General features: G+C 42.6%; 1 protein-coding gene across 4 annotated transcripts in view; it reads left to right on the top strand.

The window, feature by feature from the left end:
• Nucleotides 1-7,790, top strand: part of LOC113075304 (regulator of G-protein signaling 12-like) — a 37,801-nt gene extending 30,011 nt beyond the window's left edge. For 3 of the 4 annotated variants that reach the window (XM_026248098.1, XM_026248035.1, XM_026248166.1), the window contains 10 exons: nucleotides 1,283-1,462; nucleotides 2,114-2,258; nucleotides 2,483-2,577; nucleotides 2,887-3,081; nucleotides 3,337-3,410; nucleotides 3,609-3,735; nucleotides 4,160-4,256; nucleotides 4,941-5,008; nucleotides 5,662-5,758; nucleotides 6,036-7,790. In XM_026248098.1, coding sequence (XP_026103883.1) covers nucleotides 1,283-1,462; nucleotides 2,114-2,258; nucleotides 2,483-2,577; nucleotides 2,887-3,081; nucleotides 3,337-3,410; nucleotides 3,609-3,735; nucleotides 4,160-4,256; nucleotides 4,941-5,008; nucleotides 5,662-5,758; nucleotides 6,036-6,613 — 1,656 coding nt within the window. In that variant the 3' untranslated portion in view covers nucleotides 6,614-7,790. The remainder of the gene's footprint in view (nucleotides 1-1,282; nucleotides 1,463-2,113; nucleotides 2,259-2,482; nucleotides 2,578-2,886; nucleotides 3,082-3,336; nucleotides 3,411-3,608; nucleotides 3,736-4,159; nucleotides 4,257-4,940; nucleotides 5,009-5,661; nucleotides 5,759-6,035) is intronic. The other variant, XM_026248216.1, reaches the window with a different exon arrangement.
• Nucleotides 7,791-14,598: the final 6,808 nt, after the last annotated feature.

Raw genomic sequence — 14,598 nt, forward strand, 5'->3', positions numbered from 1 at the left:
CTGCGTCGGTGTCAGGCCCATCCTAGAGATTTTGAAATGTTGGAAAATCCATGCCCTTACCTGCCTTAACCTGTCTTTTTATGTGGTTCAACTTGATGCCTTTCCCAGACCAGTTAATATACAGCAGAACAATCAAATGATTTCAGTTATTGTATTTATCATGAAAACACTTGTTATTTTTTAAATGACTGTGTACCCTCCTCTGCATGTCTGTAAGGCATTACCATCACAACACTGTCCTTGAGGACTGTAGGCAAGATGTGAAATAATAAAGTATTTTGAATTTAGCTCTGTGATATCATAAGATCATGAATGGAGCATCCTGTAGACTCCAACCCCATGATAACCGTGAGGAAACCTGCGGGCAACCTTTGTGCTTGTAGCAGCAGAGGATAGTGTTCTTTATAAAGTGTATTTTAAGGCGGAGGATCACGTAGCAACATTTAGAGGCTCCTGTCTGGCTGTCACCTCCTTATCCAAGATCTCTGTAAATCACAAACTCACATCAACATTATGCTGGCCACGTTTTGCAATGTCAGGTAACTCTAGCTGTTCTGTGGTGTAATGCACAACCCCCGCAACCCAGGCCCTTCCTTTTTTCCACCCCATTTTACATTTTTTCTGGATTTGTCATTTAAAAAAAGGTGAATCTGGTGCCATAAAAACGGTGCCGTTTTTAATTAAGCTTGCATTTTGTTCAGGAAGATATTTTAATGTTTTTGAAACAAGTCTGCATTTATTTGATTAATAATATTAGTAAATTCTGCTTTCTATTTTATTGTTAAATACAGTTTATTCATGTGATTGCAAAGCTGAATTTTCAGCAGCCGTTATTCCAGTCTTCAGTTTCACATGGCCCTTCAGAAATACTTAACTTTTAAATAAATTAAAAGTTTAAAAGAACAGCATTTATTTGAAAAGGAAAACTTTTGTTACACTATATGTTTTCACTGTCATTTTAGATGAATCTAATACATCCTTGCTGAATAGAAGTATTAATTTCTTTTAAAATAGAAAAAAGATCGATCTCTTTTCAGCTTGACCAGAAGTGTGTATTATCGCAGGTGATAAGACCCACACTGGTGGTCGTCAGCATATGTTGTTGATAAGGATGCTGGTGCCCCCACTGGTTTGCTAAAGCAGCTCTACCAGCAAGACTAGAAAAGCTATGCTAGTTGACAAACATAAAAAATATTGATATGCTAGACCAGTATCGAGATTTGTGTCATGTCTTGTAAGAAGCGGGTTTTGCAGTGCAACTCTTCTTTTTTCCCCTCAATAGATCTTTAACCTGATGAAGTTTGACAGTTACACTCGCTTCCTAAAGTCCTACCTGTATCAAGAATGTATGCTTGCAGAGGTGGAGGGCCGTCCTCTTCCAGACCCCTACCAGGTCCCCAGTAGTCCCACGTCCAAACACAGCACAAGCTCTGACCGCTCCAACCTCTCTACACCTAAAAAGGTAGACACACACACTTGCGTTTACTTTATATCTCACGCCCTTCATTTGAATGATGACAGGCAGCTGACACATTGACTTCCTTTGAAACATAATCACAAAATCAAACAATTTGGGAAGCACATTAATTGTCTCCCAGTGGAAGGTTTAGTAACACCTTCAGTAGTTTATGTTCCTGAACTTTGTAACTATTGAAATATGACCTGTGCAGCATTAATTATGTTAATTATGTTTATAGATGTTATTTGTTATATAGAAGTTTTACCATCATTTGGCTAAAATGTCTCACATTTCTATTGTCCTTTAAAGTAATGTGCGACCTATGTATATGGGAATGGCTTTACACCTTAAAGTATTTAAATGCAATTATCCCATTTAAGGTGTGAGACTGAAGCTATTGTCAGCGTTCTATTCTTGTTTACGTAGTCAAGTGTTAATATAGTTATCACAGAAGTCATCTCAGTTAATATCCCACCATGCCTTTCAGTCAGAATTAATTTAACTCCGTAAATTCCTATGCATCTAATTTTTATTCTGCATTTCAGTGGTTCATTGGCCACCAGAGAGTTTTTTTATTGTCTGTTGCATTGGATCCTTGTATAACACCTTTGTGTTTGAGTGTGGAAAATAATAGACCATTTTTTGAACGTGCAGGATGACAAAAAGAGTAAATCGGGAAGGTCACTAAATGAAGACAGCAGAGATGAACATAGCGATAAAAAGAAAAGTGTTTTCTTCTCCTGGTCCAGAAATAGAAGTTTCGGAAAAGGATCTAAGAAGAAGGACCTTGGAGACTACAGTGAGTGGGGGACATCAATGCTGACTCTGTTAAATTATTGTTCTGCAGTTTAGCTTCATTAAGTTTCTTTGTATTAACTGTGCACTTAAAATGCTAAAGATACTTTTCATGTCTGCATTTTTGTCTTTTCATCTTTTCTCTATTTGAATATTTCCTCCAGTGTCTCCAATTCCCTGCATTTTCCAGCATGTTGGTTAAAAAATGATATTTCTCTTGCACCACAGGCTTTACTGGTAATAACGGACGGAGAGAATCACAGGGCTCTTTGTCGTCTGGTGCGAGTTTGGAACTCGCAACCTCTGGGTCTGGAAAAAACGAGGTGAGTCAAATGTGTCTGACTTTATGGTAATCTGTCCAGGATTATTAGGATTTTGTCATAATTATCAAATATAATGTATTGTAAGTCAACCCAGTCAGTTAATAATGATGATTATGATGATGGTCATATTATTATTACTATTTAAATATTTATATGTAGTAGAATTATTTTATAATAGTTATTTGTTTTTTCAGAATATATCCTCCAATTATGATTATTATCTCCAATTTAATATAGCTGATTTTAATATTTTTGTGTTCAGTTAATTTGTTTGTATTTCTTATTCCTTTGTTATCCTTTGTCTGACAGGCTGAGGTGTCGCGTAACTCCATGTCGTTGTCTGAGCGTGCCGTGCGTCACTGTAACATTAACCTTCCGGATGGTTCATGCAGCTCAGTACCCATCAGGCCTGGCGTCTCCATCAGAGAGCTGCTCTTAGGCTTGTGTGAGAAGCTGGGCATTAATCTGGCTGCTGTGGATCTGTTCTTAGTAGGAGGAGAAAAGGTAACATGCCTATCATAGTGAGGAGTGTTAATTGTTTTGTTGATAAAACTATACTATAATAGTAACCATTAATTAAGGTACCTTCAGTTTTGCTTTTAATTTTGGCCTGTCCACCTTGAAAGGTTACAGGATGGTTTCAGTATGTGTGTGTTTGTGCTGAGTGTTGCATTTATGTGCATGTGTGTGCGCATCTGCATCATTTGAAACTGCAATGCTGTAATGGACTATAATAGCATGTATTGTCCTTGTGTAAAGCCTTTAGTGTTGGACCAGGACTGCATGACACTGTGCTCCAGAGATCTGCGGCTGGAGAAACGCACGCTATTCCGGTACACACCTGTTTATGTTTTTATCTCTGTCTATCCATTCATTCATTCAGCTTTTCATCTATCATTTTTGTCTGTCTTTATAATTCAACAGTCCTCTTTTTCCTTTATACTTTTTAAACTTAACTGAAGTCTTTCATTATCATTTTGTGAAGTTTATTTTTCTTAACTTCTCTCTCTTTCTTCATCTCCCCCTCATAGACTGGATCTGGTGCCTATAAACCGTTCTGTTGGGCTGAAAGCAAAACCCACCAAGCCAGTTACAGAAGTGCTGAGGCCGGTGGTGGCTAAATATGGCCTGAACTTAGGAGACCTGGTGGCCAGGATAGTGAGTCAGCATATGCTTTTTTTAATTTATTTATAAATTTTTCTTAGAAAAGAGAGAGGTTTTACGAGTGGATAATATAGTATCTTGCATCTTGGATGTATCTCATTTATTGGATATATTGCCATGCATCTTAGAAAATGTTTTATGCACAATATTGAATTCCAAAATTCTCACCAGAAAACATGATGACTGTGTGTTTGTGGGTTACAAAATGATGTTGGGTAATCAGGTTTCACATCAAGTTTTCACAGGTTTCACAGTATGTTTCCATCATCTTGCTTGTTTAGCTGGTTTGGTTTTGTAGCAGATAGCTATATGGAGATGGAGGAATATGAGCTACTGTACCATAAAATGTGAAATATATGCATTTTGTGATTTTATGAAAAGGCTGCTAATTAGATATGTTGTTTTCTTGTGTGGGTAGAGTGGAGAGAAAGAGCCGCTGGATCTTGGTCTTCCTATATCTAATCTAGATGGACTGAGGGTGGTTCTGGAAGCAGGAGAACACGTTCCAGGAAAAGGCAAGATGCACATACACATAACAGGACAGACATCCTTCACATCATCCAGTCTGATTCTTTGATTTTACCCATTGTGATTGAATACCATGAAGGCCAGAGTATTTTATTTCCTAAATATGGATTTTATAGTTATCTAGATCTGTAATTCCTCTTGATAGCTGTCTAAAAAATTAGGCATCTGTAAGGTCCCTTTTGAAATTGAAATACACTTTAGTTTACTTTTAAAAAGAAATAATACACTTTAAAAGAATATACTTAAGTGCAAACTAAATGGAATGGTTTAGACAATTAATTGTGTGTTCATTTCAATTAAATGAAAATATATTATTGTTGAATTTTATTATTCTATTATTTTGGAAATATGGTTATACGAGTGCTGCAAAATATGCTGATGGGCATTTATGGTAAACTAAAATATACTTTAATGTGATTTGTTTTATTTACATATATTTGTAATGATGAAGGTGCAATTGCGTACATTTAAAATGTATTGACTTTTAATGTAATACGGAATCACACACTACAGTAAAAATTATAGTCAAGTTCATATGAGTTAGTATGTGTCAACACATCAGAGTAAGTGTACTCATGCACTTTGCATTATGAAAGTTAAAATGGGTTATGTATGCCTTGCTTGCTCTTAAGCTCGAACAGAATAAGTTAACTATCTCCCTCTCTAAACAGACAAACAAAAGCTGGTCTCATCTAAAAGTCTTGGTCCACCTCTGTCTACGCGAAGCCAGTCTGCCACAGTAAGACCTCGATCTCCAAGATCATACATTTTCATCTCCTTCTCTTTCTTTCTTTCTTTGTGTTTTTTGGCCTGTGTGTGGGGAGTCTGTGCATGGCTGGCTTCCCTGTTCTTTTCTCTGGTCTGAAGGCTGTGTGTTTCTCTGCATTTCTGGGCCTGTGGACGATCTAACCCCACTTCTCGGATCACAGCAAACCCACCTCTTGGCCACTTCCTTTCCTTCAACACACCACAATGTTGTGAGGGGATAGCAGACTCTGTCCGCCAAGAGATCCTTGGTTCAAGGGATCTTCCCTTGTACAGACTCTTTCATCGTAATAGTTGCTAGTAGCTATGTGATATGTAGAGAGAAATGGTGGAAAAACAAGAAAGTGGAGCGTGGATGTTTATTGATTTTGGGTTTGTGGTGGCATGCTGTGCTGGTGGTGGTTTTTTCTGCAGTGACATGCTGTGCTGAATGGAGATTGACTTTAGTATGCTTGCACAAGTAGAGTGAGTATGTACCCTAGCTTTAGTGATAGTGACTAGAGTCCCACCCAGTACCACTATTAGGCCCCAATAGTTTTAGCCCTGCGCCCCAGAGATTGCCTTGTAGAAAAGGCGGCTCTCGTCCACGCACCCTTAATGTGCCCCATTCTCATTGTCGCTACCCAGGGGGAGGACAAAGCGGCAGGAAATGCTTCGGCTGTGAAAACCAGGGCCCAGGTGGAAAATCGCAAACAGAAAAAGCTTAATATAGATGAAGCTGAAGGTAAAATACTATTCCCCTTTCACTTTCTTGAATAATCTCTCTTTCTTTCCCCTGGTTAGGTGGTGAAGGTGTTCTTGGCTACATCTTATGCTAACCAATCTCTGTAGCAACACTGGCTGATGTAGCTAATGCTAACACAAACACACGGCGCAGCTGCAGTTAATCTGTTCCTGATGTCTTGCAAGAATGCTTTCTATCTCATGCTCTCTCTAAGATGTGCTTTTTAGTTTCCAACATAAAAAAATACAGTTTAAAATTGTGTTTGTTGTTCAACTAGAATTCTTCGAGCTCATATCCAAAGCACAGAGCAACAGAGCTGACGACCAGCGGGGTTTGCTGAACAAATCCAACCTTGTCCTTCCGGAGTTCCTGCGCCTCGACACGGAAGCAGACAGCAACAACCTCAGCTCCACCCCAGTCTCCCACAAGAACCGGCCCCGATCCAAGGAGAACGGCTCCGCACTCAGTGCCAGCCACCAATCGCAGAGCTTAGATTCAACGGTGGATGGCACAGCACCTAGACGCGCTCTGCTTCCTTCCAATAACGCTCTCAGAAACACAGCAGGCCGAAATCCACCACCATTTAGTTCCTCACTATCCCCAGTACCACACTCGCAAAGAGGGGGCTCGTCCGGGATCACAGACTGGAGGAGTGACGGAGGGGTCCAGGCACTGGAGGAAGAGGAGAGCAGCACGGACCTGACATTTGTCGCAGAAGGCGACATCACAAGCCCTAACAGCTCTCTCCTTCACCATTCCCCTATGCCTCTCCTTCCCTCCCCAGACCGACTGCACCTCCTGAGGGAGGACACTTTCCAGGAAGGCTGGGCTCGATCAGGTACCTCTCCTGTGTGAACAAACTACGCTCGCATGTGTTATCCTCACCTCTCTCTGGTCCCTCCTGAAGATGTGTGTGATTTCTGAGTGCTGTGGATTTGCTGTGTTCCTCATCGTAAGCCCTATGCCAAACCCTGGCAAAACCACCTCCTTCCCATGTACATTTGACACCCTTTAAGCACTTTAATGAAGAATCGAAAAAGAGACTTCTACCTACAAATGCATTTGACAGTTTATATCCCCCTGAAAGTATTTTAAAACAACTAGCCACACACAATCTTGACAATCATTGACTTTACCCAGCTTTTATTCCACTGAGAGAAACAATAGAATTACTGTAGCCAGTCGGACTGATTTGAGGTTAGTAGTGAACTGTCTTCCTTGCTTTCTGCATAAATCTGCCCTCTGGCTGATCACATGATGGCCTTAACAGGAGCCACGACTGACTGAACTAAACATGTGATAGTTCATCGATGTTAAATATAAACTACACACCAGACGTGGAGTGTTTGAAGTGACAAACACCCTCGTTTATGCATGAATATATTTATCTGTTCAAAAGAGTTGTTCAAATGATGTGAATACACAAAATGGACTAAAACCTAAACGGCCTCGATCAGTTTTAGTACGAAAAAGGCCTCACCTTACCTCTCAATTGTTACCAGTAGCGTGCCTTCCATGAACCTATCCATGAAACCTAAATATCGACAAAGAGTCTTCAGTAACTTCTCATGACCTCACATTTCTATATTTCAATCTTAAATTGAGACCTCAGAGCTTTTATTTTTTAATTTTTCCATCGTATTCTTACATAAATGCAATTCAACAATGTGTAGTTACGCAGATCGCTTCCTGTTTATCACCATGACATCACTTCCATGTTTTTTTTTAAGCTACGGTATCATATGTTACTTATGTAATTGTGTAATATAATCCTAAAAAAGGATTAATTTATCCAGGATGAAACTTCAGTATATCTTGATAAAATACTAAATGTGTACATAGTTTCTGTTACATATGTGTGATTTATTGCTATGTTGAGTTGCCGACATTGTTGAATTGTTCTCCATTCAGTTCCTTCCTGTAGCAGTCTTTTTTGTAGAGAACCAATATCTCTACTCGGAATGATATTTCTGCAAACCTGTAAATAGAGTTAAATAAATGTTAGGGGTGAGATCTTTCTCCCTTCCTCTTATGTTTGTGTCTTGTTCCGATCTCTTTCCAGTTTTCAATTTCTACTATTTCTTAGGCCTGAAACATACTCTTAAGTACATAAATACACATGCTTCCAACAATGCAAGTTTGAGTTCAAGCATTGTTGTACTCCAAAATGTGTCAGCACAACTCAAAATGCACAAGTTTTTAATGCCAAAAAAATTGAAAGGTAACCATTTCAATTGTATAGTATAGAGGAGTCTGCAATTGGAGTGTAATGGCCATGTATTTTTTGCGTGCTTTTAAGATCATGTTTCTGGCCGTAGGGTCTTTCTGGCATGTTATGGTGTTGTTAAATGAAACTGCATCTCAAGAATTTGGAGGACTGAATTTTATTTATTTATTTATTTTTTTAAACCAGGATTTCCCTAAACAAACCAAGTTCAGTACTTACTCTTGAAAAAGTAATCTTGCCAAAGCTATTTGAAACCATGAGTTGTCAAACATTTGTAATGTTACAAAGTGTTTTTGTTTTTTTTCAAAATTTTGTTCTTTTGAATTATTTATCAAAGAGGCTTTTTAAAAAAAATGTATCACGGCTTCCAATACTTATCAGCACTGTTTGTTTTTTTTACACTGATAATAATAATAATTCTTAAGCAGCAAATCAGCATATTAAAATGATTTTACTGAAGGACAATTTATTCTTTGCCATCACAAGAATTAATTACTTTTTAAATTTAATTTTTACATTTATTTTTATTCATATATATATATATATATATATATATATATATATATATATATATATATATATATATATATATATATATATATATATATATATATATATATATATATATATATATATTAGAACATAAGAACATAAACTTATTTCAAAAGCATAAAAACCCCACACTTTTAACAGTGTGTTTAGTATAATATTAGAGAAAACAGCACCACATCCATGAGCGTTCAATTAAAGACAGAAGCCCAAATAATTCTCAGATAATATAGTTCATTATGTCCTTTTCCCTTTTATGAAATAAATAATTCAAGGTTGACATGAAGCATTAACCGCACAGCTGATCACATGATGAAATGTTCTCCTCTCAGAAGCGTTTTTAATAACTCCTTCACATTCTCATCCACTTCCCCCACCGTCTGCGAGGCTGTTCTCAGTGCATTAGCTATGCACAGAGGCCTAGTTAAAGTGAATGGCTGGTTAGGCAGGCTTTGTGTTGTTTGGAAGCTGGGACTGGGCTCAGACAAAACCAGCCTCTGTTTCTCTTCAGTGCTCCCTCTCTCATCCTCCACCGGAGGAAGTGTCCTAATTCTGCATTGTCTCACTCAGTACATTTTCACGCTTCAAAAGAAGGGAAACCCTCCACAGACAGAAATCAAAATGCTTTCGTAATTTTACCATGAAGCCACATTGTTGCGTGACTACCCCCGACGCTCCCTTCTTCTGTAGATTTCAATAGCCTATCTCTCTGTACATATCACTTAGATTAGTAGCTAAACTACTGTCATATTACTCTAAAATAATATTAGCGTCGCTACTTTTAGTTCTATATTTACAGTACAAACGCCTGCAAATTCCTGTCAAAATTACAAATTCTTGGGAATGTCCGATTCTTTGGAATATTAGGATGATGACTACATTTCTAGATCAAATTCTAATGACTAACATTTCATTTTGGGGACGTTTTAATGGGATTAAAGAGGTTAAATCACCCTACTGAAATTGATTTTTGTAACAAAGGCCATAAAGCTTGAACTCGTTGAATTTACTTCAGTTATTAACGGCAAAGAAACATTTGCTATTTTATTTGTTGGACAAGAATCATCTCGGTTACGTATGTAACCTTGGTTCCCTGAATAGGGAACGAGATGCTGCGGTGACGTCACCACGTATGGGAACACCTTCGGTGTGACGAATGTCTGAAGCCCTATACCATCCCGCCAATCCTATTGGCCAAATGGCGCATAGCACCACCCTACGCATGCGCACGCATGATATACCTGGGTGCAGCGCGCCATTTCGCTCAGATTTCATGACTGAAGATGAAGAAGTTATCAAGGTACGGAACGGCCAGAACCGCAGCATCTCGTTCCCTATTCAGGGAACCAAGGTTACATACGTAACCGAGATGTTCCCTATCATAGGTCACTTCGATGCTGCGGTGACGTCACCACGTATGGGAACGATATACCAAAACGCCTGACGTACCTGATAACTGAGATCCGAGGAAGCATCTGCTCAAGCGGAGAGAACCCGGGAGCCAGGAGCCATCCTCACATCCAGACTGTAGGACTTGATAAAAGTGCTCGGTGAGGACCATCCTGCCGCAGCACAGATATCATCCATAGAAGATCCACTGAGAAAAGCTTGAGAAGAAGCCACAGCTCAAGTGGAATGATCCTTAATTCCTAAGGGCGAAGCGAGTCCGCGCGCCTCATAGGCCAAAGAAATTGCCTCCACCAGCCAATGGGACATGCGCTGTTTTGGAACCGCATGGCCCTTACTTTTATGTCCAAAACAGACAAACAGCTGGTCAGATTCACGCCAAGGGGCTGTACGATCCACAAAAGTCTTTAAAGCTCTCACAGGGCAAAGACTTAGATCTTCTGATCCAGCCTCAGCAGGTGAAAAAGCTTCCAGGAACACTTGCTGAAAGCGAAAGAGGTTAGATGCGACCTTAGGAACATAGTTAGGCCTGGGCCGCAGCAGCACCTTCACAGAGCCCGGTGCAAATTCCATGCATGAGGGTGAAACAGAAAGAGCCTGTAAATCCCCAACTCTCTTGAGGGAGGATAAAGCCATGAGAAGAAGTGTCTTCAGTGTCAAGAATTTATCCGATACGGTCTCCAAGGGCTCAAACGGATGCCCTGATAAACCTAGCAACACAATGGATAAACCCCATGAAGGAACTCGCACAGGGCGGAAAGGCCTCAGCCGTCGCGCACGCTGTACGAAACGAGAAACTAGTGGATGAAGCCTCATAGAGGCACCGCCTATGTATTCGTGGTAAGCTGAAATGGCTGCCACGTAAACCTAAAAGTGGCTGGTGTTACGCCATCCGAAAAACAATCCTGGAGGAACTCCAGCACTGAAGCCACTGGGCAGTAAACTGGATCCACATTACGATTGCCACACCAGGCTGTAATCAGTCTCCACTTGAAAGCATATAAGCGTCTCGTAGAAGCTGCTCTAGAATTCAATATAGTCTCAGTGGTTTCAACAGAAAGACTGGGACATACTAATGCACTCCGCTCAGTGGCCACGCCCACAGTTTCCACAGATCCGGCCTCGGGTGCCAAATCAGCCCCTGTGCTTGTGATAATAAATCCTGTCTGAGGGGAATCTCCAAGGAGAGCCCGCTAGCAGACTGATCAGATCCGCAAACCACGGTTGCGTGTGCCATCGCGGAGCCACCAGCAGCAGCTGATCCACTCTGTCCCACCGTATTCTGCATAATACCGCTGGGATCAAACGAATCGGAGGAAAAGCATACAGACTGGTCCTGGGCCAGCTGTGAGCTAATGCATGCACGCCCAGGGGCGATGGGGGGCATAGGGAGAACCATAGCGGGCAATGTGTAGTCATGTTTGACGCGAATAAATCCACTTCGCTTGCCGAATATCCGCCATAAAAGATTCACCGTCTGGAGGTGTAATCTCCATTCTCCCTGTTCCAGAGCCTGTCTGGATAGCATATCTGCTCCGAAGTTCAAACGTCCGGGGACATAAACAACTCGGATCGACAGAAATTTCTCTGAGACCAGAGAAGAACATGTCTCGCCAGCCTGTACAGGGGGCGAGAGCGTAATCCTTCCTAATGATTCAGGTATGAGACAACGCAGTGTTGTCTGATCTGAGCAGCACAAGACGGCCGATCAGCAGATTCGCGAATCACTGGAGAGCCAGAAAACTGCCAGTAATTCCAACCGGTTTATATACCAACTGCGTTGTGCAGCTGTCCACACTCCATGGGCTGGTAGCCCTAGACAAACAGCTCCCCAACCGGTCAAAGATGCATCCGTCGTGACGGTCTCTGGGAAAGCTCAAATCCCCAGCCGAACCCCGGTAGGAGAAACTCGGTTGGCATCCATAGCTTTAATGACATCACACAACTCCGTGTCACCGAAATCGTCGGATGCGGAAGACAACGGGGTGAAATATTTCGTCTTTCCGCCCACTTTTCCACTGAAAAGGGCGCATGTGAAGTAACCCCAGACAAATTACGGGGAATGCCGCTGCCAATCGTCCAAGTGGTTAACAGATGGACGCCCTGGAGCCGCAACGGGGCCAGAGCTACATCCATGCATTGAGAAGTACGGGGTCTACGACTTCTATAGCCCCTTTGCTCAGCAGAGTTGACATCTCCCGTCACAACACTGCTATTACCATCAGTCTACCACCGTGGAAAGAATTCAGCGGAAAGAGGCGGGCCTCTAAAAAACGAATTGGTGTATCCGTGACAATTGTGCGTAACACCCATTAAGAAATGCCGGGCAAGCGATCCACGCGACCCAAAACGATACTAGCAGTCTCAAATTTCCGCTTTCTGCAACGCTGTCATACACATAATGTCCGTGCACGGAAAAGCCTGCGGCATTCGTGCACAGGGGAAGTGTATGCATAAGAGCTATTGCGTCCCGTTGTGTATATTCCTGAACGTGTCCACGGCAGGAATTAGACCAACGAATTGAACATCAGGCTCTGCCGCTAACTAAAACGGCGGCTGTGCGGGCCGTCATAAACGGGTCGTCTGTGTAAGACCCTTGAATCGCCCCTCAAGATCTGAAAGCTGGATTGCGCAGTGTCTGAGGGATTATTATTTATTATTTACGCCTGGCGTTACAGCCCGATCCAATGCTGCTCGAAGCGCTGTTTGCTGCGAGACAGTCAATGTTAGAGCGTAGGGACTGCAGTGAGAGTGTTGGATGCGCATTAGCGGTCCAACAGCACTCTATAGTGGAGGGCACAGTCCCTGGCGAACATGAAGTAAAGCGCATGCGTAAACTTGCTGCGTTTCGTTGTGTATAATCCTGAAGCGTGTTCACGGCAGGATTTAATCCAACAAGATAACATTAGGCCACGCCGCTAGCGAGAACGCGGCAGCTGTGTGAGCCGTCATAACTGGCCATCTCTGCCAGCCTTTTGTGCCGTCCCTCAAACTCTGAAGGCTGGATTGTGCAGAGTGTCTGAGGGGGCGCTCAAATGATAGCTCAATCCAATGATGCTCGAGGTGCCTTTGCTGCGAGACAGTCAATGTTAGAGCGTGGGGACTGCAGTGAGAGGGTTGGATGTGCATTAGCAGTCCAACAGCACTCTCTAGTGGAGGGCACAGACCCTGGCAAACATGAAGTAAAGCGCATGCGTCAAACTCGCTGCGTTTCGTTGTGTATAATCCTGAAGCATGTTCACGGCAGGATTTAATCCAACAAGAACACATTAGGCCACGCCGCTAGCGAGAACGCGGCAGCTGTGTGAGCCGTCATAAACTGGCCATATTTGCCAGCCTCTTGTGGCGTCCCTCAGACTCTGAAGGCTGAATAGTGCAGAGTGTCTGAGGGGGCGCTCAAATAACAGCTCAGTTCAGTGACGCTCGAAGTGCTTGTGCTGCGAGACAGTCAATGTTAGAGCGTGGGGACTGCAGTGAGAGGGTTGGATGTGCATTAGCAGTCCAACAGTACTCTTCAGTGGAGGGCACAGACCCCGGCAAACATAGAAGGAAATGCATGCGTCAAACTCGCTGTGTTTCGTTGTGTATAATCCTGAAGCGTGTCCACGGCAGGATTTAATCCAACAAGATAAACATAGGGCCACGCCGCTAGCGAGAACGCGGCAGCTGTGTGAGCCGTCATAAACTGGCCAAATTCGCCAGTCTCTTGTGCCGTCCCTCAAACTCTGAGGACTGAATTGTGCAGCGTCTGAGGGGCGCTCAAATAACAGCTCAGTTCAGTGACGCTCGAAGTGCTTGTGCTGCGAGACGGTCAATGTTAGAGTGTGGGGAAAGAACGAGAGGCTTCTCGTAAAGAACCGAAATAAGAGCATAAAATTTGCTGAAATAGACACGACTCGATACGTCTAGACGAGACTAGGTCGCGGCGGAGTTTGGCGCGATCCGTTCGGCTAGAGAGGTAGTCAAACGGCAGCGCTATATAATAGCAGTCCGCCATGTAGCACACTGAGGAAGGGGGAAGCGCGTTTCTCCTGTCCGCTCGGAGGGAGAGAACCGCTTATGCAGGTCAGAGCCTACTCTGAGTAGAAGCTGCGGTTAGACAACATAGTATAAAGCAAAACTGCTCTGATCAACGCGCTCGAGTAGGGGAGAGCGAGCAAGTGGAAACTCCAGTGCATCACTGTACTCATAGTCGAGCCGCACATATCGCCCCTAACCAACACCTCGTGCGGGGCCTCGGCGACCGCAGAAGCGAACGGTGGGGGTTAGACGCGAGGCGACTGAAGAAATAGACTCCAGAGCGCGGATACTTTTCTTATTTTACCATAGCCGTAGGCTATCACAGAGAGAACATGAGAGAGGCTGCAAACGAATCTCTCATGAGTGCCTCCCTGTGATAAACCCATATACGGCTCTTACCTTTCGTTGACTCATCGCGTCCGCGAAAGAGGAGTTAACACTGCTCGAAGAAAATCGCTGGAGAACGCGAGATGATAGGGCACAGATGATTCGCTATTCCTGAAGGAATGAAATCTGAGCGAAATGGCGCGCTGCACCCAGGTATATCATGCGTGCGCATGCGTAGGGTGGTGCTATGCGCCATTTGGCCAATAGGATTGGCGGGATGGTATAGGGCTTCAGACATTCGTCACACCGA

This window comes from Carassius auratus, chromosome 1, assembly GCF_003368295.1.
Source record: "Carassius auratus strain Wakin chromosome 1, ASM336829v1, whole genome shotgun sequence".
Taxonomy (NCBI): Eukaryota; Metazoa; Chordata; class Actinopteri; order Cypriniformes; family Cyprinidae; genus Carassius; species Carassius auratus.